This window comes from Schistocerca nitens, chromosome 10 (genome assembly GCF_023898315.1).
Source record: "Schistocerca nitens isolate TAMUIC-IGC-003100 chromosome 10, iqSchNite1.1, whole genome shotgun sequence".
NCBI lineage: Eukaryota > Metazoa > Arthropoda > Insecta > Orthoptera > Acrididae > Schistocerca > Schistocerca nitens.
Genome location: NC_064623.1, coordinates 14259134 through 14284642, shown reverse-complemented (window position 1 = coordinate 14284642; position 25509 = coordinate 14259134). Strand labels below are relative to the sequence as shown.

The following is a 25509-nucleotide window of genomic DNA, read 5'->3' as shown; positions in this document are numbered from 1 at the left end:
GGCTGTGCTCTTAAATTGTTAGAGGAGCTTGAAATTTATAAGGCAAAAACGAAAGAACCAACAAAACTGCTTAACTCGCAGAGCGACTTCGTGCCCAATGACTGCTTTGCTTTGTTTGACAATGTTTTACTTTAATCACTGAACACCTCTGTTATACAGGGTGTTACAAAAAGGTACGGCCAAACTTTCAGGAAACATTCCTCACACACAAAGAAAGAAAATATGTTATGTGGACATGTGTCCGGAAACACTTACTTTCCATGTTAGAGCTCATTTTATTACTTCTCTTCAAATCACATTAATCATGGAATGGAAACACACAGCAACAGAACGTACCAGCGTGACTTCAAACACTTTGTTACAGGAAATGTTCAAAACGTCCTCCGTTAGCAAGGATAAATGCATCCTCCCTCCGTCGCATGGAATCCCTGATGCGCTGATGCAGCCCTGGAGAATGGCGTATTGTATTACAGACATCCACAATACGAGCACGAAGAGTCTCTACATTTGGTACCGGGGTGTCGTAGACAAGAGCTTTCAAATGCCCCCATAAATGAAAGTCAAGTGGGTTGAGGTCAGGAGAGCGTGGAGGCCATGGAATTGGTCGCCTCTACCAATCCATCAGTCACCGAATCTGTTGTTGAGAAGCGTATGAATACTTCGACTGAAATGTGCAGGAGCTCCATCATGCATGAACCACATGTTGTGTCGTAATTGTAAAGGCACATGTTCTAGCAGCACAGGTAGAGTATCCCGCATGAAATCATGATAACGTGCTCCATTGAGCGTAGGTGGACGAAACTAAAATTAGCTGTAACATGGAAATTAAGCATTTCCGGACACATATCCACATAACATCTTTTCTTTATTTGTGTGTGAGGAATGTTTCCTGAAAGTTTGGCTGTACCTTTTTGTAACACCCTGTATATAATTTGTTGATAATTCACCTAAAATCGAGTACCTTAGATATTTACTTTTTTTTATGCATAACTCTAGTATTTTCTTGTTCCTTCTCTGTTCATTTAATATACTGCATTAAGGGGCTCCGGAAAGGCTCAAAATCATGAAAAGTTCAATTTTTACTTTTTTGCGTTTTCTGAATCTGCAGACTATTACCTTTTAATAGATATATAATTTATTCAATTCCGAAGACTACAACTATTTTTAAATTTTTTTTGAAATGTGTTCTACATGGGCGTGACCCACTGTGGCGCTGTTAAACTGCTGTCAAATGGTGTTATTATTAACGTCCGTGTTCATCAGGTACATTTTAGTGATGTGAGATAAAGTATGTGTTGTGGCTAACCTGTGATGGTTCAATATATATCACTGGTGTGATTGTCGATTGTTTCATGTTTATTTACTCAGTCGTTATCTCGAAAATATTCGTAATTAATTCTGTTTCTTGAGTCTCTGTTTTGTTGAAGTATAATAATGAGTAAAAGTAAAGTTATTAGAAATCCTCTGAAGGCTTTTAAGAAAAGGAGAAATGTTGGAAAGCCAAAGGTATGTGTTATTACTGTAAACAATAAAGACGATAACCAAGTGAGTGAACCTAACCTCTCAAGTAGACGTGCCCATAGCAGTCAAAGTGGGAAAGAAAATACTTCACAGAAGAAGATTGGTTCAATGAGTGAAAACTATGAATGTTTTATGGGCGAATCGGATGTGAATGAAATATTTGATATGTCGGTTCTCAAAGGAATTTGTTCAAACTGTGTAAGATGTATTCATTGTAGTGAAGTTGGTCTGGAACTCTCCATAATAAAGCACGTAGGACTTGCTAGTGAAATACAACTGAAATGTGATAAGTGTTCATACATGACCACCTTTTGGAACAGTGTTGCAGTAACTGCAACTGAAGAAAATGGTAGCAAAATCTACGAACACAACAACGAGCGATGCTTGCTTTAGACAAGGAACGCCTTCGGGCTGCAGACAGGGCTGTAAAGAGTCTAGAAATGCACGCAAGAGTCCTATGGACCTGGAATGCACTAAAAAGTTAATCCAATCTTTGTCGCTCGATTCCCAAAACTTTTATTTTCTCATACTAATTACATGTTTTCTAAGGATCTTCCAAACATATTTGTTTCAAACTTTCAGTAAATGTTACACAGTACCTTCTGCATAATTTAACACAGCCTTTTTCCAAAAAACTGTATATTTTTGAATATATAAATAAAAAATTGCAAAAAAAATGTTGTGAATTTTCATTACAATTGAAAAAAAAATCATCTTTAATAACTGAACTAAAATTTTGTACAATCCCTGTGTTAAGTTGTAGCCCATATTCCAATAAATAATCTGTAAAAAGTTCAACTTCCTACCTCAAATACTTTGTGAGGAAAGATGTAATTTATAAGCGTTATTTATAAGCGTTTATAAGCGTTATTTTAACATTGCAAGTAAAGGGCGTTCCAGAGCCCCTTAACTAGATAATGTTTTTCACACATTGGTATGGAATTGCATCATTTTTTTTCTTGCAATGGGGTGCCGCAGGGTACGTGGGGCCCTCTGGTGGTCACGTTCCTTTAACCACTTCTCACCTATGCGTAATTCTGCCATTAGCGCTAACAGAGGGCGCCGATTCTGTGAGGCAGTATGTTTTCTTTCATTGTGGCTTTTTTTAGCTATTTGTTTTATAGTTTTTATATTATTCTGTGCACTATGAGAGCTTTTTATCACCTATGTCATAATCTAGAATATTAGTACTTGAGCATGTGTCAATTATTGTCTTTTAACCCTTCCGCTTTTTAACAATCTAACTTTTGTCGTGTTCTATTTCATCACTGTTTATAACTGTAATGCTTCTTATATCTTATAAGCCCATTACAGACTTTCCTGATTGTAAACCCCCTTTATTTTACACTGTTCAATTAATCATTGAAGATTTGTATATGCCTACAGTAGCCACATCTGGTGAACTTACAACACAGACATCTTGTGGCTACTGTATGGCAGTTTGTTTTGAACAGTAGTACTGCTGACAAGATGACTCTTACACATGCTGTCATATTTATATATATATATATATATATATATATATATATATATATATATATATATATATATATATATACCTGTTTTATAAAAAGAATGTCCTAATGTACTGCAGCCATAGTGGCGTCTTCAAATATTAAACGTAAAATCAGCACCAGTGTTGTCATATATATATATATATATATATATATATATATACACTCCTGGAAATTGAAATAAGAACACCGTGAATTCATTGTCCCAGGAAGGGGAAACTTGATTGACACATTCCTGGGGTCAGATACATCACATGATCACACTGACAGAACCACAGGCACATAGACACAGGCAACAGAGCATGCACAATGTCGGCACTAGTACAGTGTATATCCACCTTTCGCAGCAATGCAGGCTGCTATTCTCCCATGGAGACGATCGTAGAGATGCTGGATGTAGTCCTGTGGAACGGCTTGCCATGCCATTTCCACCTGGCGCCTCAGTTGGACCAGCGTTCGTGCTGGACGTGCAGACCGCGTGAGACGACGCTTCATCCAGTCCCAAACATGCTCAATGGGGGACAGATCCGGAGATCTTGCTGGCCAGGGTAGTTGACTTACACCTTCTAGAGCACACTGGGTGGCACGGGATACATGCGGACGTGCATTGTCCTGTTGGAACAGCAAGTTCCCTTGCCGGTCTAGGAATGGTAGAACGATGGGTTCGATGACGGTTTGGATGTACCGTGCACTATTCAGTGTCCCCTCGACGATCACCAGTGGTGTACGGCCAGTGTAGGAGATCGCTCCCCACACCATGATGCCGGGTGTTGGCCCTGTGTGCGTCGGTCGTATGCAGTCCTGATTGTGGCGCTCACCTGCACGGCGCCAAACACACATACGACCATCATTGGCACCAAGGCAGAAGCGACTCTCATCGCTGAAGACGACACGTCTCCATTCGTCCCTCCATTCACGCCTGTCGCGACACCACTGGAGGCGGGCTGCACGATGTTGGGGCGTGAGCGGAAGACGGCCTAACGGTGTGCGGGACCGTAGCCCAGCTTCATGGAGACGGTTGCGAATGGTCCTCGCCGATACCCCAGGAGCAACAGTGTCCCTAATTTGCTGGGAAGTGGCGGTGCGGTCCCCTACGGCACTGTGTAGGATCCTACGGTCTTGGCGTGCATCCGTGCGTCGCTGCGGTCCGGTCCCAGGTCGACGGGCACGTGCACCTTCCGCCGACCACTGGCGACAACATCGATGTACTGTGGAGACCTCACGCCCCACGTGTTGAGCAATTCGGCGGTACGTCCACCCGGCCTCCCGCATGCCCACTATACGCCCTCGCTCAAAGTCCGTCAACTGCACATACGGTTCACGTCCACACTGTCGCGGCATGCTACCAGTGTTAAAGACTGCGATGGAGCTCCGTATGCCACGGCAAACTGGCTGACACTGACGGCGGCGGTGCACAAATGCTGCGCAGCTAGCGCCATTCGACGGCCAACATGGCGGTTCCTGGTGTGTCCGCTGTGCCGTGCGTGTGATCATTGCTTGTAAAGCCCTCTCGCAGTGTCCGGAGCAAGTATGGTGGGTCTGGCACACCGGTGTCAATGTGTTCTTTTTTCCATTTCCAGGAGTATATATTTGACAACACTGGTGCTGATTTTACGTTTAATATTTGAAGACGCCACTATGGCTGCAGTACATTAGGACATTCTTTTTATAAAACAGGTATGTCTCTTCATACTTTAAGTGCACAAATTGCATGTATGTGTCAGTAGTACTTTTCATTGTGGTCTATTTATTGTTTTAAACTCTAGACAATCTGCTAATGTAATTATGTTTTACCATATTTTGCTGCAGATCCGAAGACGGTCATTATAGACCGAACCAGTAATCTGTTAACAAAAATTTTGTGACCGTAGACATGAAATACATGAAACTTATTATACACTCCTGGAAATGGAAAAAAGAACACATTGACACCGGTGTGTCAGACCCACCATACTTGCTCCGGACACTGCGAGAGGGCTGTACAAGCAATGATCACACGCACGGCACAGCGGACACACCAGGAACCGCGGTGTTGGCCGTCAAATGGCGTTAGCTGCGCAGCATTTGTGCACCGCCGCCGTCAGTGTCAGCCAGTCTGCCGTGGCATACGGAGCTCCATCGCAGTCTTTAACACTGGTAGCATGCCGCGACAGCGTGGATGTGAATCGTATGTGCAGTTGACGGACTTTGAGCGAGGGCGTATAGTGGGCATGCGGGAGGCCGGGTGGACGTAATGCCGAATTGCTCAACACGTGGGGCGTGAGGTCTCCACAGCACATCGATGTTGTCGCCAGTGGTCGGCGGAAGGTGCACGTGCCCGTCGACCTGGGACCGGACCGCAGCGATGCACGGATGCACGCCAAGACCGTAGGATCCTACGCAGTGCCGTAGGGGATCGCACCGCCACTTCCCAGCAAATTAGGGACACTGTTGCTCCTGGGGTATCGGCGAGGACCATTCGCAACCGTCTCCATGAAGCTGGGCTACGGTCCCGCACACCGTTAGGCCGTCTTCCGCTCACGCCCCGACATCATGCAGCCCGCCTCCAGTGGTGTCGTGACAGGCGTGAATGGAGGGACGAATGGAGACGTGTCGTCTTCAGCGATGAGAGTCGCTTCTGCCTTGGTGCCAATGATGGTCGTATGCGTGTTTGGCGCCGTGCAGGTGAGCGCCACAATCAGGACTGCATACGACCGACGCACACAGGGCCAACACCCGGCATCATGGTGTGGGGAGCGATCTCCTACACTGGCCGTACACCACTGGTGATCGTCGAGGGGACACTGAATAGTGCACGGTACATCCAAACCGTCAACGAACCCATCGTTCTACCATTCCTAGACCGGCAAGGGAACTTGCTGTTCCAACAGGACAATGCACGTCCGCATGTATCCCGTGCCACCCAGTGTGCTCTAGAAGGTGTAAGTCAACTACCCTGGCCAGCAAGATCTCCGGATCTGTCCCCCATTGAGCATGTTTGGGACTGGATGAAGCGTCGTCTCACGCGGTCTGCACGTCCAGCACGAACGCTGGTCCAACTGAGGCGCCAGGTGGAAATGGCATGGCAAGCCGTTCCACAGGACTACATCCAGCATCTCTACGATCGTCTCCATGGGAGAATAGCAGCCTGCATTGCTGCGAAAGGTGGATATACACGGTACTAGTGCCGACATTGTGCATGCTCTGTTGCCTGTGTCTATGTGCCTGTGGTTCTGTCAGTGTGATCATGTGATGTATCTGCCCCCAGGAATGTGTCAATAAAGTTTCCCCTTCCTGGGACAATGAATTCACGGTGTTCTTATTTCAATTTCCAGGAGTGTATATATGGGTCACTGTTTTATTCCCAACAATTTCGCAGCTTGTGTCAACTTTCACTGTCATATTTTAGCAAAAGATGTTGAAGACAACCTGAGAAAACTCTGGTCATATATAAAATCACTAAGTAGGTCGAAGACTTCTACCAGCCACTTGTCAGTCAGTCTGGGATGGCAATAGAAGACAGCAAAAGAAAAGCTGAACTTTTAAATTTCATGTTTAAGAAATCATTCATGCAGGAGGATTGCACAAACACACCATTGTTCAACTGTCATACAGAGACCCACATGGAAGACATACAAATAGGCGTCCATGGCATAGAGAAGCAACTGAAAGAGCTGAAGACAGATAACTCACCAGGTCCAGATGGAATCCCAATTCAGTTTTACAGAGAGAACATTGTGGTATTGACCCCTTAATTAGCTTGCATTTATCACGAATCTCTCACCCAGCACAAAGTCCCAAGGGACTGGAGAAAATCACAGGTGAACATTATATAAAAGAAAGGGAAAAGAACGGACTGACGTAATTACATACCAATATCCAGTTTGCTGCAGAATTTTGTACACATTCTGAATTTGAATATGATAAATTTCCTTTATACAGATAAGTTTCAGTCCACAAATCAGCACAGATTTAGGAAGCATCATTTGTGTGAAATTCGGCTTCTCCTTTCTCACACGATATCCTATAAACTATGGAGGGAGGACAACTGCCAGATTCCATATTCCTAACTTTCTTGAAAGTATTTCACCCGGTGCCTCAGGGCAGACTGTTGATGAAGGTCCGAGCATACGAATTAGGCTCCCAGATATGCCAGTAGTTTGAAGACCTTTTAAGTAATAGAACCCAGTATATTGTTCTCGATGGTGAGTGTTCATCAGACACACGGGTATCGTCAGGAGTGCCCCAGGGACGTGTGATAGGACCACTGCTGTTTTCTGTATACATAAATGATCTGATGGACATTGTGAGCAGTAGTTTACGGCTATTTCCTGATGTCGCTGTGGTGTATGGGAAGGTGTCGTCATTGAATGTCTGTAGAAGAATACAAGAAGGGTCAGACTACATTTCTAGTCGGTATGATGAATGGCATCTTGCTCTACATGGAGAAAAGTGTAAGCTAATGCGAATGAATAGGAAATACAATCCTGTAATGTTTGAATAGGGCATTTGTAGAGTGCTGCTGGACACAATCACACTGATGAAATATTGAGTCGTAACATCTGGTAACGATTTCAGTTTATTGGGAGAATTTTAGAAAAGTGTATTTCATCCATACAGGAAACAGGATATAGGATGCTGGTGCAACCCATTCTTGAGTACTCCTTTAGTGATTGGGATTCTCACTAGCTCGGATTAAAGGAAGACGTTGAAGCAATTCAGAGGCACACTGCAAGATTTGTTGCCAGTAGGTGTAATCAGCACAGGAATAATAGAGAGATGGTTCATGAACTCACATGGCAATACCTGGAGGTAGTACAATGCTCTTTTCGTGAGGCACTATTGCAGGAATTTACAGAACCCACACCTGACGCCAGTTGCTGACTGATTCTACTGCCCTTAATGTACATTTTGCATATGCACCACGACGAAAACATGAGAGAAATTAGGGGTCATATGGAGGCTTTTCGACAGTCGTTCTTTCCTCACTCTATTTACGAGTGGAACAGGACGTGAAACGACTGGTAGTGGTATGTGGTACCCTCTGCCGTGCACCGTATGGTGGCTTGTAGATTATGTATGTAGGCGTAGAATGTAGGTTAGTATGCTTGATAAAATAAATCCGTTAATTTATTTAATGTTTTTCGCAATCCAAGCAACCACTTGATCCATAACTATCCAGTTGAGGTACGAGCAATTACATAATACATGTAAAATGTTACTTTTTTTCCTGTAAAACTAGTGAACCTAAATTCTTAACATACAAAAACAAAAAGGTTATTGATATTGTACATAATAAACAACTTACAATAGCAAACAGTTCTAAATTACTAAGATGAACTCCTGTACAGAATAAAAGAACATGTCACAAGCAAGGCTTATAGATTTGAAAATCTGAGGTTAACACTTAACTTATTTCACTCGGTCCACACTTGAGATAATAACTATGAATGGATTCTGTTCAATCAAAAGAGCATAGGCACATGAGAACCAACATCAAATCTTCTGAATTATCTTTATGGATTAGAAATGAACACTAAATGTTTTTGTGAAAAAAAATCTCAGTTAACTTGCTGTGTTAAAGTTAATAAAAAAACTTTTTATTGAAATACTCCACTGCTGAAGTCTTTGCAGCCACTTGAAGTTTTTACACAACATATGAAAAAGAGAATAAAAATTAAATGGGTACCTTCCGGGTATAGAGCTGCTTGCGCTTCTTTGTGCCTGCTTCAGGCTTCCCCTTTGGCACTGCTTCCCTCTTTATGAATGGGAAAAATGTTAGATATGACATAACATCTTTCTCATATGATACAGCACACAGATGATCATCTAGCTCACCACATTGGTAGAGTTGTATAACTGTCTCAAATGCCGCATACCGTTTTGCCATCTTCCGATTGCTCTGTGGTCTACCCTGAAATAAGTTCTCTATAAATACTGGTTTGTGGTAGATTTTCTTATGGTGCATCACTTACCCCAACAAATAAAAAAGATTTAAAAATTTAGAAACTGAGTAAAATTGGAGGGAATTACAAATGTTGCTAACAGGAGCTACTCTGGATTTACAACAAAAATGTTATCAAATGTTGTGGGTACATATTATCTGGCCACGAATATAAAGACAAACTGCTCTTGTTGAATAAAAGTTTTCGGGGGAAGACAATAATTCATTAGCTGCATCTCCCGTGAATCAGAACTGCTATATCTCATTATGATGCACGGCATGTCAGTTGGCTTACAAATGTAACTGAGAGATAAACCAAATCTATGTACAGAGGTTGGTGCAAGTAAGAGGACTGTTACCCACATCAACAAGATTCTTACCTGCATCCACAAAAACTTTCATCTGCAACAACAGATACTGCTCTTGTCTTCAGTTTGAACACTGGTTTGACAAGCTCTCCATGCTATTCTGTCCCGTGCAAGCCTCTTCATCTCCAAATAACTACTGCAACTTACACCCTTCTGAATCCGCTTACTGTATTCATCTCTTTGTCCCCTCTACAACTTTCATCCCCCACTATTCCCTCTAATACTAAATTGATTATCCCTTAATATCTCAGAATTTGTCCTATCAACTGATCCCTTCTTCTAGTCAGGCCGACCGAGCGAGGTGGCGCAGTGGTTAGACACTGGACTCGCATTCGGGAGGACGACGGTTCAATCCCGCATCCGGCCATCCTGATTTAGGTTTTCCGTGATTTCCCTAAATCGCACCAGGCAAATGCCGGGATGGTTCCTTTCAAAGGGCACGGCCGACTTCCTTCCCTGTCCTTCCCTAATCCGATGAGACCGATGACCTGGTTGTCTGGTCTCCTTCCCCAACACAACCAACCAACCTAGTCAGGTTGAGACACAAATTTCTATTCTCCCCAATTCTATTCAGTACAAATAGTTTTCTGTTTATGGCAACCACAGCTGAAGTAATCAATGTTTCTGAAATAAACTGCTTTCAACTGTATATGAACTTTTACAGAAACACGACCGGTTTTGTGATTTCAAATCACATCTTCAGGTGTTCGTACATCGGTAAATATTTAAGCCCTGATACGAGGAGGAGGGAGGACTTCTCAAAACAAAATACTGTTACTGGCAACAAGCAGGGAATCATAGTTCAAACTGATCAGTTAAAAAACTGTCACGTTAAAAGTGTGGCGAGGCAGTTGGAGCACTGCTGCCCGCAACTTCCTGATATGAAGTAAGTGCGATTTTAACATGTTGGTTTTTCACCTGGTCCATTTCAACTATGATGCCCTGCTTACTGCGAGAAACAGTATTTTATTTTGAGAAGTTTTGAGTTCCCCTCCCTTCGGTATCCTGAGATTAAATGTTTTACTGATGAGTGTACACCTGAAGATATGATTTGAAATCAAGAAACAGGCCGTGTTCCTGTAAAAGTTTATGTACAGCTGAAGGTGGTTTGTTTCAGAAATATCTACTCAGTAAAACGTTATTATACATGTTACCTACCTATCTAATTTTCACTGTTTTACTGTAGCACCCCATTTCAAATATCTTTATTCTGTCTTGTACAAACAGTTCATTGGCCATATTTCACTTCAATAGCTGGCAACACTCCAGACAAACACTTTTAGAATAGACTTCCTAATACTTAAATCTATACTGAATGTTAAAAAATTTCTCTCCTTCAGAAACACTTTTCTAGCCATTGCCATTCTACATTTTACACAATCTCTACTTTTGCCATCATCAGTTTGATTGCTGCCCACGCAGCAAAACTCTTCTACTAGTTTAAGTGTCTGATTTCCTAATATAATTGCCTCAGCATCACCTGATTTAATTCAACTATATTCCATTATCCTCGTTTTGCTTCTGTCGGTGCTCATCTTATATCCTCCTGTCAAGACACTGTCAATTCCGTTCAACTGCTCTACCAAGTTCTTTGCTGTCTCTTGACAGAATTACGATGTTGTCGGCAAACCGAAAATTTTTTATTTGTTTTCCCTGGACTTTTATTCCTGTTCAAAAATTTTCTTTCCTTCCTTCACTGCTTGGCCAATATACACATCGAATAACATCGGCGATAGGCTACAACCCTGTCTCACTCCCTCCTCAACCAGTTGCCCTCTCATGCACCTCGACTCTTGTGACTGCTGTTTGGTTTCTGTACAAGTTGTAAATATCCTTTTATCCCCTGTATTTTACCCTTGCCACCTTCAGAATTCCATAGATAGTATTCCAGCCAACATTAACAAAACCTTTCTCAAAATCTACAAATGCTACAAATTTGCTATAGGTTTGCCTTAATCTATCATCTAAGCTAAGTTGGAGGGTCAGTACTGCCTCAGGTGTTCCTACATTTCTCCGTAATTCGAACTGATTATTCCCGAGGTCAGCTTCTATCAGTTTATCCAGTCTTCTGTAAATAATGTGTGTTAGTATTTTGCAACCATGACTTATTAAACTGACAGTTCGGTAATATTCACACCTGTTAGCACCAAGTTTCTTTGGAACTGGAATTATATTCTTCTTGAAGTCTAAGGGTAGTTTGCCTGTCTCATACATCTTGCACACCAGATGGAGGAATTTTGTCATGGTTGTTCCTCCCAAAGTTATCAGTAGTTCTGTCAGAATACTGTCTACTTCAGGGGCCTGGCTTCGATTTAGGTCTTTCAGTGCTATACCAAACTCGTCTCACAGTATCAGATGCACCCTCTCATCTTCATCTATGTCCTCTTTCATTTCTATAGTCCTGCCTTCAAGTTCCTCTCCCTTGTACAGACCGTCTATATATTCCTTCTACCTTTCAGCTTTCTCTTCTTTGCTTACGATGTTTTCAAGAGAGCTCTTAATATTCATACAGCTGTTTCTCTTTTCCACAAAATTCTCTTTAATTTGCCTGTAGGTGGTATAGTATCTATCTTTCCCCTAGTGATATATGCTCTAAATCCTTACATTGTCCTCTAGCCATTCCTGCTTGGCAATTCTGCATTTCCTGTCAATCTCATTTTTAGACGTTTCTATTCCCTATTGCCTGCTTCATTTGGTACATTTTTATTTTTTCTCCTTTCATCAATTAAATTTAATACTGCCTGTGTTATCCAAGGATTTCTACTAGGCCTCATCTTTTTTCTACAAGACAGATATTGTTAAGTTCCATCCTGGATTTTCCACTGCTCGACAGATATTAAAATATATAAAACCACTTTAATCCAAATATTTATCAGCTGCAGCCAGACCTCAAAATTTACATTCCACTGATTAAGGACTTGGAGATGGGTCATAAACAACATTTTAACTGACAACAGCCTGTCAACCTCTTGGAAAATTACACAAGTTTTTTTTATTTTTTCATAATTACTGAAAGTGCCTTTTTGGAATTGATGTAATGTCCAAATGGAATATGTAATTTATGTATGTTCATTTAATGACAAACTTCCTCGCAAATTAAAACTGTATGCCAGACCAAAGCATGAACAAGCGACCTTTGCCTTTTGTGGCCAAGTGTTCTAGTGACTGTGCTATCCAAGCATGACTCGCAGTCTGTCCTCATAGCTTTCATACCAGTCAGCACATTGCTGCAGAGTGGAAATTTCATTCTTAATTTAATTACTGTTCATTTTGTCAGTACTGCCTAATAATTACAATGTTCACATTACTTGTATCAGCTTATTGGCATCTTGAGAAATGGTTAATTCCCTAACAATTTTATCATGCTGTAAATGATAATTGCTTACTACAGCAGTGTCACATTGTTTCTGCAATGTGCAATATTTTAAATACTTCTCTCTTTGTATGTGGAAAGTATTGAGAACCTTTTTTGTAGGAAATTTAATATAGTTTGATTTTGCACTGTGATTTTCACTAGAGGCCGTGGTTTTCGAGTTAAAGATAAACACACAGAAGAGGTATCCAAATTCAGCCCTAAAAGCCCTCCCCCAACAGTTGCCAAGATTTTTAATACGTTGCTCATGGCATTCCCTCCTATCACAGTACAATAATCTGCGAGTACATTTACTATTTCCCATGTTGTTGTTGTTGTGGTCTTCAGTCCTGAGATTGGTTTGATGCAGCTCTCCATGCTACTCTATCCTGGGCAAGCTTCTTCATCTCCCAGTACCTACTGCAGCCTACATGCTTCTGAATCTGCTTAGTGTACTCGTCTCTTGGTCTCCCTCTACGATTTTTACCCTCCACGCTGCCCTCCAGTACTAAATTGGTGATCCCTTGATGCCTCAGAACATGTCCTACCAACCGGTCCCTTCTTCTAGTCAAGTTGTGCCACAAACTCCTCTTCCCCCCCAATTCTATTCAATACCTCCCCATTAGTTATGTGATCTACCCATCTAATCTTCAGCATTCTTCTGTAGCACCATATTTTGAAAGCTTCCATTCTATTCTTGTCCAAACTGTTTATCGTACATGTTTCACTTCCATACATGGCTACACTCCATACAAATACTTTCAGAAACGACTTCTTGACACTTAAACCAATACTCAATGTTAACAAATTTCTCTTCTTCAGAAACGCTTTCCTTGCCATTGCCAGTCTACATTTTATATCCTCTCTACTTCGACCATCATCAGTTATTTTACTCCCTAAATAGCAAAACTCCTTTACTACTTTAAGTGTCTCATTTCCTAATCTAATTCCTTCAGCATCACCTGAGTTAACTCTACTACATTCCATTATCCTCATTTTGCTTTTGTTAATGTTCATCTTATATCCTCCTTTCAAGGCCCTGTCCATTCCGTTCAACTGCTCTTCCAAGTCCTTTGCTCTCTCTGACAGAATTACAATGTCATCGGCGAACCTCAAAGTTTTTATTTCTTCTCCATGGATTTTAATACCTACTCCGAATTTTTCTTTTGTTTCCTTTACTGCTTGCTCGATATACCGACTGAATAACATCGGGGAGAGGCTACAACCCTGTCTCACTCCCTTCCCAACCACTGTTTCCATTTCATGTCTCTCGACTCTTATTACTGCCATCTGGTTTCTGTACAAATTGTAAATAGCCTTTCACTCCCTGTATTTTACCCCTGCCACCTTCAGAATTTGAAAGAGAGTATTCCAGTCAACATTGTCAAAAGCTTTCTCTAAGTCTACAAATGATAGAAAAGTTGATTTGCATTTCCTTAATCTAGCTTCTAAGATAAGTCGTAGGGTCAGTATTGCCTCACATGTTCCAATATTTCTATGGGATCCAAACTGATCTTCCTCAAGGTCGGCTTCTACTAGTTTTTCCATTCATCTGTAAAGAATTCGCATTACTATTTTGCAGCCGTGACTTATTAAAGTGATAGTTTGGTAATTTTCACCTCTGTCAACACCTGCTTTCTTTGGGATTGGAATTATTATATTCTTCTTGAAGTCTGAGGGTATTTCGCCTGTCTCATACATTTTGCTCACCAGATAGTAGAGTTTTGTCAGGACTGGCTCTCCCAAGGCTATCAGTAGTTCTAATGGAATGTTGTCTACTCCCGGGGCCTTGTTTCGACTCAGGTCTTTCAGTGCTCTGTCAAACTCTCCACGCAGTATCGTGTCTCCCATTTCATCTTCATGTACATCCTGTTACATTTCCATAATATTGTCCTCAAGAACATCGCCCCTGTATAGACCCTCTATATACTCCTTCCACCTTTCTGCTTTCCCTTCTTTGCTTAGAACTGGATTTCCATCTGAGCTCTTGATACTCATACAAGTGGTTCTCTTTTCTCTGAAGGTCTCTTTAATTTTCCTGTAGGCAGTATCTACCTCACCCCCCATTGATACATGCCTTTACATACTTACATTTGTCCTCTGGCCATCCCTGCTTAGCCATTTTGCACTCCCTGTCAATCTCATGTTTGAGACGTTTGTATTCCTTTTTGCCTCCTTCATTTATTGCATTTTTGTATTTTCTCCTTTCATCAATTGAATTCAATATCTCTTCTGTTACCGAAGGATTTCTATTAGCCCTTGTCTTTTTACCTACTTGATCCTCTGCTACCTTCATTATTTCGTCTCTCAAAGCTACCCATTTTTCTTCTACTGTATTTCTTTCCCCCATTCTTGCCCATAGTTCCCTAATGCTCTCCCTGAAGCTCTCTACAACCTCTGGTTCTTTCAGTTTATACAGGTCCCATCTCCTCAAATTCCCACTTTTTTGCAGTTTCTTCAGTTTTAATCTGCAGTTCATAACCAACAGATTGTGGTCAGAGTCCACATCTGCTCCTGAAAAGTCTTACAGTTTACATCTCTGTCTTACCATTATATAATCTATCTGAAACCTGTCAGTATCTCCAGGCTTCTTCCACATATACAACCTTCTTTTATGGTTCGTGAACCAAGTGTTAGCTATGATTAAGTTATGCTCTGTGCAAAATTCTACCAGCAGCTTCCTCTTTCATTTCTTACCCCTAATCCATATTCACATACTACGTTTCCTTCTCTTCCTTTTCCTACTGTCGAATTCCGGCCACCCATGACTATTAAATTTTCGTCTCCTTTCACTACCTGAATAATTTCTTTTATCTCATCACACATTTAATCAATCTCTTCGTTATCCGTGGAGCTGGTTGGCATATAAACTTGTACTACTGTGGTAGGCGTGGGCTTCGTATCTATCTTGGCCACAATAATGCGTTCACTATGCTGTTTGTAGTAGCTTACCAGCATTCCTATTTTCCTATTCATTATTAAACCTACTCCTGCATTACCCCTATTTGATTTTGTATTTATAACCCTGTATTCAACTGACCAAAAGTCTTGTTCCTCCTGCCACTGAACTTCACTAATTCCCACTATATCTAACTTTAACCTATTCATTTCGCTTTTTAAATTTTCTAACCTACCTGCCCGATTAAGGGATCTGACATTCCACGCTCCGATCCGTAGAACGCCAGTTTTCCTTCTCCTGATAACGACGTCCTCTTGAGTAGTCCCCGCCCGGAGATCCAAATGTGGGACTATTTTACCTCCGGAATATTTTACCCAAGAGGACGCCATCATCAATTAACCACACAGTAAAGCTGCATGCCCTCAGGAAAAATTACGGCCATAGTTTCTCCTTGCTTTCAGCCATTCGCAGTACCAGCACAGCGAGGCCGTTTTGGTTATTGTTACAAGGTCAGATCAGTCAATCATCCAGACTGTTGCCCTTGCAACTACTGAAAAGGCTGCTGCCCCTCTTCAGGAACCACAAGTTTGTCTGGACTCTCAACAGATACCCCTCCGTTGTGGTTGCACCTACGGTACGGCCATCTGTATCGCTGAGGCTCGCAAGCCTCCCGACCGACGGCAAGGTCCACGGTTCATTTATTTGATTTTTTTCTTTTATTTTCTAGGCTATTATTACATCATTAGCTTGGCTGTGCACTTACATATTGTAAAACTTATGTCAGTATAAATTTTACCTCAGAATTTTGTGACTTTTAACAGCATACAGTTAACAATTAAATTATTTTGTCTGGCCAGGAATGACTCAGACAGAAAATAGAAATAGAATGTAAGTGTAATTAGATGGGAAAGCACGAAGAAGGGCAGATATCAACCATCAATGAACCTAACCCTTCCAGGACACTATGCACTCCAAGCAACATGGTGGCAAGCCATCATGAATGGGTGATAATAGTGACTTAAAACAATAACAATTATTATTATTAACTGCATGTGAATACTGACATTATCCTTTAACTTTTAACCTTAAGTAATTATTATTTTGGATATATGCAGATATCCCTATAGGTACCTTCACTGGCATGGGCTTTTATCCACAAAGTTAATTGTTACTGAGGGTATAGAAACAGATTTGCAGGGAGTTCTATCTATACGGAATCCCCCCCCCCTTTCCTACGCATTATGAAAAAACACCCAATCAGTAATCAGAATCTTCAACAAGTTGCGACACACTGCTCAGTCTCTGGCTGTAATTTTTTTAAGGTAGTAATTAGTACAACTGGCCATAAGCAAAGATATTTAATCATTTAAAAGACTTTTATAGTATCATATATAGCGGCATTATCTATTACAAATATTCCATTATACTATATCAAGATCCGAAGAATTTGAGAGGTGGTGTTGCAGAACAATGCTGAAAATTAAGTGGATTGATAAGGTAAAAAACAAGGGTGGATTGATAAACAAGGAAGTTCTCCACAGAATTTGTGAGGAAAACGAAACATAGAATACTGACTGAAAGTAGGATAGGATGGCAGGACATGTGTTAAGACATCTTGGAATGACTTTCGTGGTACTAGGAGGAGCTGTAATGAGCAAAACTATAGGCAATTACAGAGGCTGCAATATGCCCCAAAATAGATGAGGACATTGCGTGTAATATCTACTCTGAGATGAAGAGGTTGGCGCAGGAAAGACAGTCGCTGTGGGCCACATCAAAGCTGTCATAAAGCTTACGACCTTCCTGTTCTTACAATAAAAGATAACGTGCCACTCTGCTTGCCTGCTATATTATTAAGTACTGTATTAATGGTGACCCCTTCCGCTAACAAGTTAAGAGTTTTCCTATGCTACACTACTGTTTGGTTTTCAGTCTGAAGACTGGTTTGATGCAGCTCTCCATGCTACTCTATCCTGTGCAGGCCTCTTCATATTCAAACAACTACTGCGACTTAAACGTTCTGAATATACTTATTGTATTGATGTCTTGCATCTCCCTCTACTATTTTCACCCTCAACACTTCCCTCCAATACTAAATTCTTGCTCAATTGATGTGTCTGAATGTATCCTATCAACCGATTCCTTCTTCTAGTAAGGCTGTGCCACAAATTTTTCTCCCCAATTCTACTAGTACCTCCTCCTCATTAGTTATGTGATCTATCCATTTGATCTTCAGCACTCTTCTGCAGCAGCACATTTCAAAGACTTCTATTCTCTTCTTGTCTATTGTCCACATTTCACATCCATACATGGCAACACTCCAGACATATATTTTCACAATAGACATCCCAATACTTAAATCTATATTTGATGTTAAAAAATTTATTTTCTTTAGAAACACTTTTCTTGACATTGCCAACACCTACTACTTTAAGTGTCTTATTCCCTAATCTGACTCCCTCAGCATCAGCTGATTTAATTTGACTACATCCTCCCTTCAAGACACTGTCCATTCCGTTCAACTGCTCTTCCATGTTCTTTGCTGCCTTACAGAATTACAATGTCATTGGCAGGCCTCAAAGCTTCATCTTTCTTTCTCCCTGAACTTTAATTCCTGCTCCAAATTTTTCTTTGGTTTCCTTTAGTGCTTGAATAACATCGGAGCCAGGCTACAACCGCTCCCTTCTCAACCTCTGCTTCCCTTTCATGCCCCTCAACTCTTTTATTGTATAAAACATTACTATGTACAAACGAATTAGGATAGATTCGTACTCGGCATATCATGTGGCACGAGTGGCACACAGGCTCATTTAACAGTAGACTAAGTTATCGGGCAAAAAAGTCCCCCAGCTTCAGAAAAATACACACATTCATACATGCACACAGCACACATACACAGCCTCTGATGTCTCCATGCACTGAGGTACATCTTATTTTTGATGGGTTGGCGCGGGCTATGGACTGACAGAATACTAACAGACAAAGGTCATTGTGGAAGGATGGGTTGCAGCTGCAGGTGGGTAATTTCGGGGGATTCCACGAGCCAGGTAACTACACAGGAACACTATGCAGAACTGGGTTCTGGCCAGGGATAGGAAACTTTTCTGTACTGATGCAGTTGGAAGGAGCAAGGATCCACTGTGGAGGATATATAACAGAGGGAAACATTCCACGTGGAAAAAATATATCTAAAAAGAAAGATGATGAGACTTACCAAACAAAAGCGCTGGCAGGTCGATAGACACACAAACAAACACAAATATACACACAAAATTCAAGCTTTCGCAACAAACTGTTGCCTCATCAGGAAAGAGGGAAGGAGAGGGAAAGACGAAAGGATGTGGGTTTTAAGGGAGAGGGTAAGGAGTCATTCCAATCCCGGGAGCGGAAAGACTTACCTTAGGGGGAAAAAAGGACAGGTATACACTCGCACACACACACACATATCCGCTCCCGGGATTGGAATGACTCCTTACCCTCTCCCTTAAAACCCACATCCTTTCGTCTTTCCCTCTCCTTCCCTCTTTCCTGATGAGGCAACAGTTTGTTGCGAAAGCTTGAATTTTGTGTGTATATTTGTGTTTGTTTGTGTGTCTATCGACCTGCCAGCGCTTTTGTTTGGTAAGTCTCATCATCTTTCTTTTTAGATATATTTTTTCCACGTGGAATGTTTCCCTCTGTTATATTCATATCATTAATTTGAACCCAACAATGACGTTTGTTATTGTCACTGTTACATTTCGAAGTCTTTTCTGTCGTCTTATTTCCTCCTTCTGTTTCTGTTTTTACCAGTAGTTTCCCTTTGTATTCACCTTCTCCTTTTTACCGTAATCCACTATACAATTTTATCCCGCCGATATATACTCAACAATACGTAATAATACGTAACCCACTTCCAAACCATAACCAAATAATTTTTTCTTCCGCTACTGCTATAAAATCCACCGTTTCTAGTTCACAAACAGTTCCTTTCAGCTATTAAACAACCTTATCGGCTAGTTTTAATAACTTTTGCTTTATTTCGATTTCCGTTTTTTCACATCACCGATCATTTTTAGCCGCTTCCCACAGGTTTTAACGTTATTATTTCTCCACCAGACAATTGTTAGCCTCATTTCCATAATCTGCCACCACCATACCACTACTTTTAATACATCCTCACGTAGTTTTTTCGAAATTTTCCCGAATTTCTCCACCCTTTAACGTGTTTTGGCGACAACACAACCACCTAACCTTTATGCACATCGTTTTCTACCTACACTATTTCACCACAGGATCAACATAACCCAGCTCCAACCAAACCCTTTTCGCCTCTTTCCACACCAGATCTCCATTTGCTTTCTACTTCACGTTTATCTCTCCCCACATATTTTTATATTCATTTTCATTTCAGCCTCACGTTACACTTTCGACCTTCTAGTACCATGTCACCCGCACAACACCCCCACAACGACCCCATTAAGTTTTATTTACATTCCCTCCGCAGACATGCCTTCGCCCTAGCCAGATTACGCTCCCATATTCTATTTTCTCAGGCTTGTCTGACATTTGGCATTACCCCCAAAGGCCTCACACTTAAAGTTCCCATCTCTGGCTGCAACCCTTCCTTCCATCAGTCCCTATACCAGTTCCAAACTGAACAATCCATTGCCCTCACCCACCTAATCCTTCACCTACACATCAACTCAGCCAATGAACACACCCGTCAACTCCTATCCTTAATAAAAGTCCTTAATCTTTCCTCTCCCACATCCACACCGGCTGTTCAGAGCATCCTTCTACAGGCCAACCGTAAATTAGAACAACATGCCACCCTCCACCTCAAAAAACTATCCAATCTCCTGGTTTCCCACCTCCGGAAAGGCAACTCACTCACCCTTCACAACCTTTCCAGCAAACCTCAACCACCTCTCATTGCACACAAACCCAGTCTCTCCCATCTACTCAATCTCCCACTTCCAGCTCCACTCCCTCCAAAACCTCAAAATTCCTTTCAACACAATCTGGAACCACAACACCCTAATTCAGTAGTTAACCTTTCCTCCAAACCTCTCTCCCAATCCGAAACCTCTGTCCTATCCAAAGGCCTCACCTTCAGCCCCACTCCCAGATTCAACCAAACAGCCCTCGTCAAAGATTTACTGTCCTACACCCGTACTCTCTGCTGGAAATATCACTTTGCCACGAAGAAAAATGATCCTAATCCTACTCCTAATGATCCAACTCCCCAAGACACCATCCAAATTGAACCCTGCCTGGAACAGTTCCGTCCTCCGTCACAGCGGGACCCACCTCCTCTTCCTCAAAATCACCCTCTCCAAACCTTCCAGGAATTTCTGACTTCCAGCCTTGCATCTCAATCCTTCTTAAAAAGCCTTAATCCTACACCCAACATCACTACTGCTGAAGCCCAGGCTATCCGTGATCTGAAGGCTGACCGATCCATCGTCATTCTTCCGGCGGACAAGGGTTCCACGACCGTGGTACTTGATCGTCGGGAGTATGTGGCTGAGGGACTGCGTCAGCTTTCAGACAACACCACATACAAAGTTTGCCAAGGTAACCCCATTCCCGATGTCCAGGCGGAGCTTCAAGGAATCCTCAGAACCTTAGGCCCCCTGCAAAACCTTTCACCTGACTCCATCAAACTCCTGACCCCACCGACACCCCGCACCCCAACCTTCTACCTTCTTCCTAAAATCCACAAACCCAATCATCCCGGCCGCCCCATTGTAGCTGGTTACCAAGCCCCCACAGAATGTATCTCTGCCTACGTAGATCAACACCTTCAACCCATTACATGCAGTCTCCCATCCTTCATCAAAGACACCAACCACTTCCTTGAACGCCTGGAATCCTTACCCAATCTGTTACCCCCGGAAACCATCCTTGTAACCATTGATGCCACTTCCTTATACACAAATATTCCGCACGTCCAGGGCCTCGCTGCGATGGAGCATTTCCTTTCACGCCGATCACCTGCCACCCTGCCTAAAACCTCTTTCCTCATTACCTTAGCCAGCTTCATCCTGACCCACAACTTCTTCACTTTTGAAGGCCAGACATACCAACAATTAAAGGGAACAGCCATGGGTACCAGGATGGCCCCCTCGTACGCCAACCTATTCATGGGTTGCTTAGAGGAAGCCTTCTTGGTTACCCAGGTCTGCCAACCCAAAGTTTGGTACAGATTTATTGATGACATCTTCATGATCTGGACTCACAGTGAAGAAGAACTCCAGAATTTCCTCTCCAACCTCAACTCCTTTGGTTCCATCAGATTCACCTGGTCCTACTCCAAATCCCATGCCACTTTCCTTGACGTTGACCTCCACCTGTCCAATGGCCAACTTCACACGTCCGTCCACATCAAACCCACCAACAAGCAACAGTACCTCCATTATGACAGCTGCCACCCATTCCACATCAAACGGTCCCTTCCCTACAGCCTAGGTCTTCGTGGCAAACGAATCTGCTCCAGTCCGGAATCCCTGAAACATTACACCAACAACCTGACAACAGCTTTCGCATCCCGCAACTACCCTCCCGGCCTGGTACAGAAGCAAATAACCAGAGCCACTTCCTCATCCCCTCAAACCCAGAATCCCCCACAGAAGAACCACAAAAGTGCCCCACTTGTGACAAGATACTTTCCGGGACTGGACCAGACTCTGAATGTGGCTCTCCAGCAGGGATACGACTTCCTCAAATCCTGCCCTGAAATGAGATCCATCCTTCATGAAATCCTCCCCACTCCGCCAAGAGTGTCTTTCCGCCGTCCACCTAACCTTCGTAACCTGTTAGTTCATCCCTATGAAATCCCCAAACCACCTTCCCTACCCTCTGGCTCCTATCCTTGTAACCGCCCCCGGTGCAAAACCTGTCCCATGCACCCTCCCACCACCACCTACTCCAGTCCTGTAACCCGGAAGGTGTACACGATCAAAGGCAGAGCCACGTGTGAAAGCACCCACGTGATTTACCAACTGACCTGCCTACACTGTGATGCATTCTATGTGGGAATGACCAGCAACAAACTGTCCATTCGCATGAATGGACACAGGCAGACAGTGTTTGTTGGTAATGAGGATCACCCTGTGGCTAAACATGCCTTGGTGCACAGCCAGCACATCTTGGCACAGTGTTACACCGTCCGGGTTATCTGGATACTTCCCACCAACACCAACCTATCCGAACTCCGGAGATGGGAACTTGCCCTTCAGTATATCCTCTCTTCTCGTTATCTGCCAGGCCTCAATCTCCGCTAATTTCAAGTTGCCGCCACTCATACCTCACCTGTCTCTCAACAACTTCTTTGCCTCTACTCTTCCACCTCGACTGACGTCTCTGCCCAAACTCTTTGTCTTTAAATATGTCTGCTTGTGTCTGTATGTGTGGATGGATATGTGTGTGTGTGCGAGTGTATACCTGTCCTTTTTTCCCCCTAAGGTAAGTCTTTCCGCTCCCGGGATTGGAATGACTCCTTACCCTCTCCCTTAAAACCCACTTCCTTTCATCTTTCCCTCTCCTTCCCTCTTTCCTGACGAAGCAACCGTTTGTTGCGAAAGCTAGAATTTTGTGTGTATGTTTGTGTTTGTTTGTGTGTCTATCGACCTGCCATCGCTTTTGTTTGGTAAGTTTCATCATCTTTCTTTTTAGATATATTTTTTCCACGTGGAATGTTTCCCTCTGTTATATAAACAAAGATGATGTGACTTACCGAACGAAAGTGCTGGCAGGTCGATAGACACACAAACAAACACAAACACACACACAAAATTCAAGCTTTCGCAACAAACTGTTGCCTCATCAGGAAAGAGGGAAGGAGAGGGAAAGACGAAAGGATGTGGGTTTTAAGGGAGAGGGTAAGGAGTCATTCCAATCCCGGGAGCGGAAAGACTTACCTTAGGGGGAAAAAAGGATGGGTATACACTCGCACACACACACACATATCCATCCACACATATACAGACACAAGCAGACATCTCACAAGCAGACATATTTAAAGACAAAGAGTTTGGGCAGAGATGTCAGTCGAGGCAGAAGTGAAGAGGCAAAGATGATGTTGAATGACAGGTGAGGTATGAGTGGCGGCAACTTGAAATTAGCGGAGATTGAGGCCTGGTGGGTAACGGGAAGAGAGGATATATTGAAGAGCAAGTTCCTATCTCTGGAGTTCGGATAGGTTGGTGTTGGTGGGAAGTATCCAGATAACCCGGACGGTGTAACACTGTGCCAAGATGTGCTGGCTGTGCACCAAGGCATGTTTAGCCACAGGGTGATCCTCATTACCAACAAACACTGTCTGCCTGTGTCCATTCATGCGAATGGACAGTTTGTTGCTGGTCATTCCCACATAGAATGCATCACAGTGTAGGCAGGTCAGTTGGTAAATCACGTGGGTGCTTTCACACGTGGCTCTGCCTTTGATCGTGTACACCTTCCGGGTTACAGGACTGGAGTAGGTGGTGGTGGGAGGGTGCATGGGACAGGTTTTGCACCGGGGGCGGTTACAAGGATAGGAGCCAGAGGGTAGGGAAGGTGGTTTGGGGATTTCATAGGGATGAACTAACAGGTTACGAAGGTTAGGTGGACGGCGGAAAGACACTCTTGGTGGAGTGGGGAGGATTTCACGAAGGATGGATCTCATTTCAGGGCAGGATTTGAGGAAGTCGTATCCCTGCTGGAGAGCCACATTCAGAGTCTGGTCCAGTCCCGGAAAGTATCTTGTCACAAGTGGGGCACTTTTGTGGTTCTTCTGTGGGGGATTCTGGGTTCGAGGGGATGAGGAGGTGGCTCTGGTTATTTGCTTCTGTACCAGGTCGGGAGGGTAGTTGCGAGATGCGAAAGCTGTTGTCAGGTTGTGGGTGTAGTGGTTCAGGGATTCCGGACTGGAGCAGATTCGTTTGCCACGAAGACCTAGGCTGTAGGGAAGGGACCGTTTGATGTGGAATGGGTGGCAGCTGTCATAATGGAGGTACTGTTGCTTGTTGGTGGGTTTGATGTGGACGGACGTGTGAAGCTGGCCATTGGACAGGTGGAGGTCAACGTCAAGGAAAGTGGCATGGGATTTGGAGTAGGACCAGATGAATCTGATGGAACCAAAGGAGTTGAGGTTAGAGAGGAAATTCTGGAGTTCTTCTTCACTGTCAGTCCAGATCATGAAGATGTCAACAATAAATCTGTACCAAACTTTGGGTTGGCAGGCCTGGGTAACCAAGAAGGCTTCCTCTAAGCGACCCATGAATAGGTTGGCGTACGAGGGGGCCATCCTGGTACCCATGGCTGTTCCCTTTAATTGTTGGTATGTTTGGCCTTCGAAAGTGAAGAAGTTGTGGGTCAGGATGAAGCTGGCTAAGGTAATGAGGAAAGAGGTTTTCGGTAGGGTGGCAGGTGATCGGCGTGAAAGGAAGTGCTCCATCGCAGCGAGGCCCTGGACGTGCCACCACAAAACCACTCCTTTTGATACATTTACACGCAGTTTTTTCGAAATTTCCCCTGTGAGTGGTGCTCATTAGTAGGAAAGAGGAGAGAGAAGAGAGGGAGCAGCAGGTGTGAACAGGTTGGGTAACGTCAATATGATGTGTGCGTGACTGTGGTGCAGGCAGGACTTGAGTGAAGGAAGGTGGTTGGATGAATGTCCAGGAATAATGTCCTGAATGTCCAGGAATAATTGAAGAAGTGGGTAGAATGTGGGACACACACTGCTGCAGCCACGGTCTGTGTGGGCATGTCGCTGTGCTTTGCGTGTGGACGAGACTGTTGCTACAGGGTGGTTGAGAAGTTAGTCAGGAGGCAACAAGAGAATGAAGGGAAGTAGAGAAAACACTGATTAATAGAATGTGATGTGATAAAAAAACTGTCCAGAGATGAAAGAGGCAGTGTGTGTGTGTGTGTGTGTGTGTGTGTGTGTGTCCCTCCAAATCTAAAGG

General features: G+C 43.0%; 1 protein-coding gene across 3 annotated transcripts in view; it reads right to left on the bottom strand.

Annotated features, from left to right (window-relative positions):
• The window catches only part of LOC126210275 (endoribonuclease Dicer-like), a 334521-nt gene that overhangs the window by 133069 nt on the left and 175943 nt on the right, over positions 1–25509 (bottom strand). For all 3 annotated transcript variants that reach the window (XM_049939469.1, XM_049939471.1, XM_049939470.1), the window contains one exon: positions 8704–8928. In XM_049939469.1, the coding sequence (XP_049795426.1) occupies positions 8704–8928 (225 nt within the window). The remainder of the gene's footprint in view (positions 1–8703; positions 8929–25509) is intronic.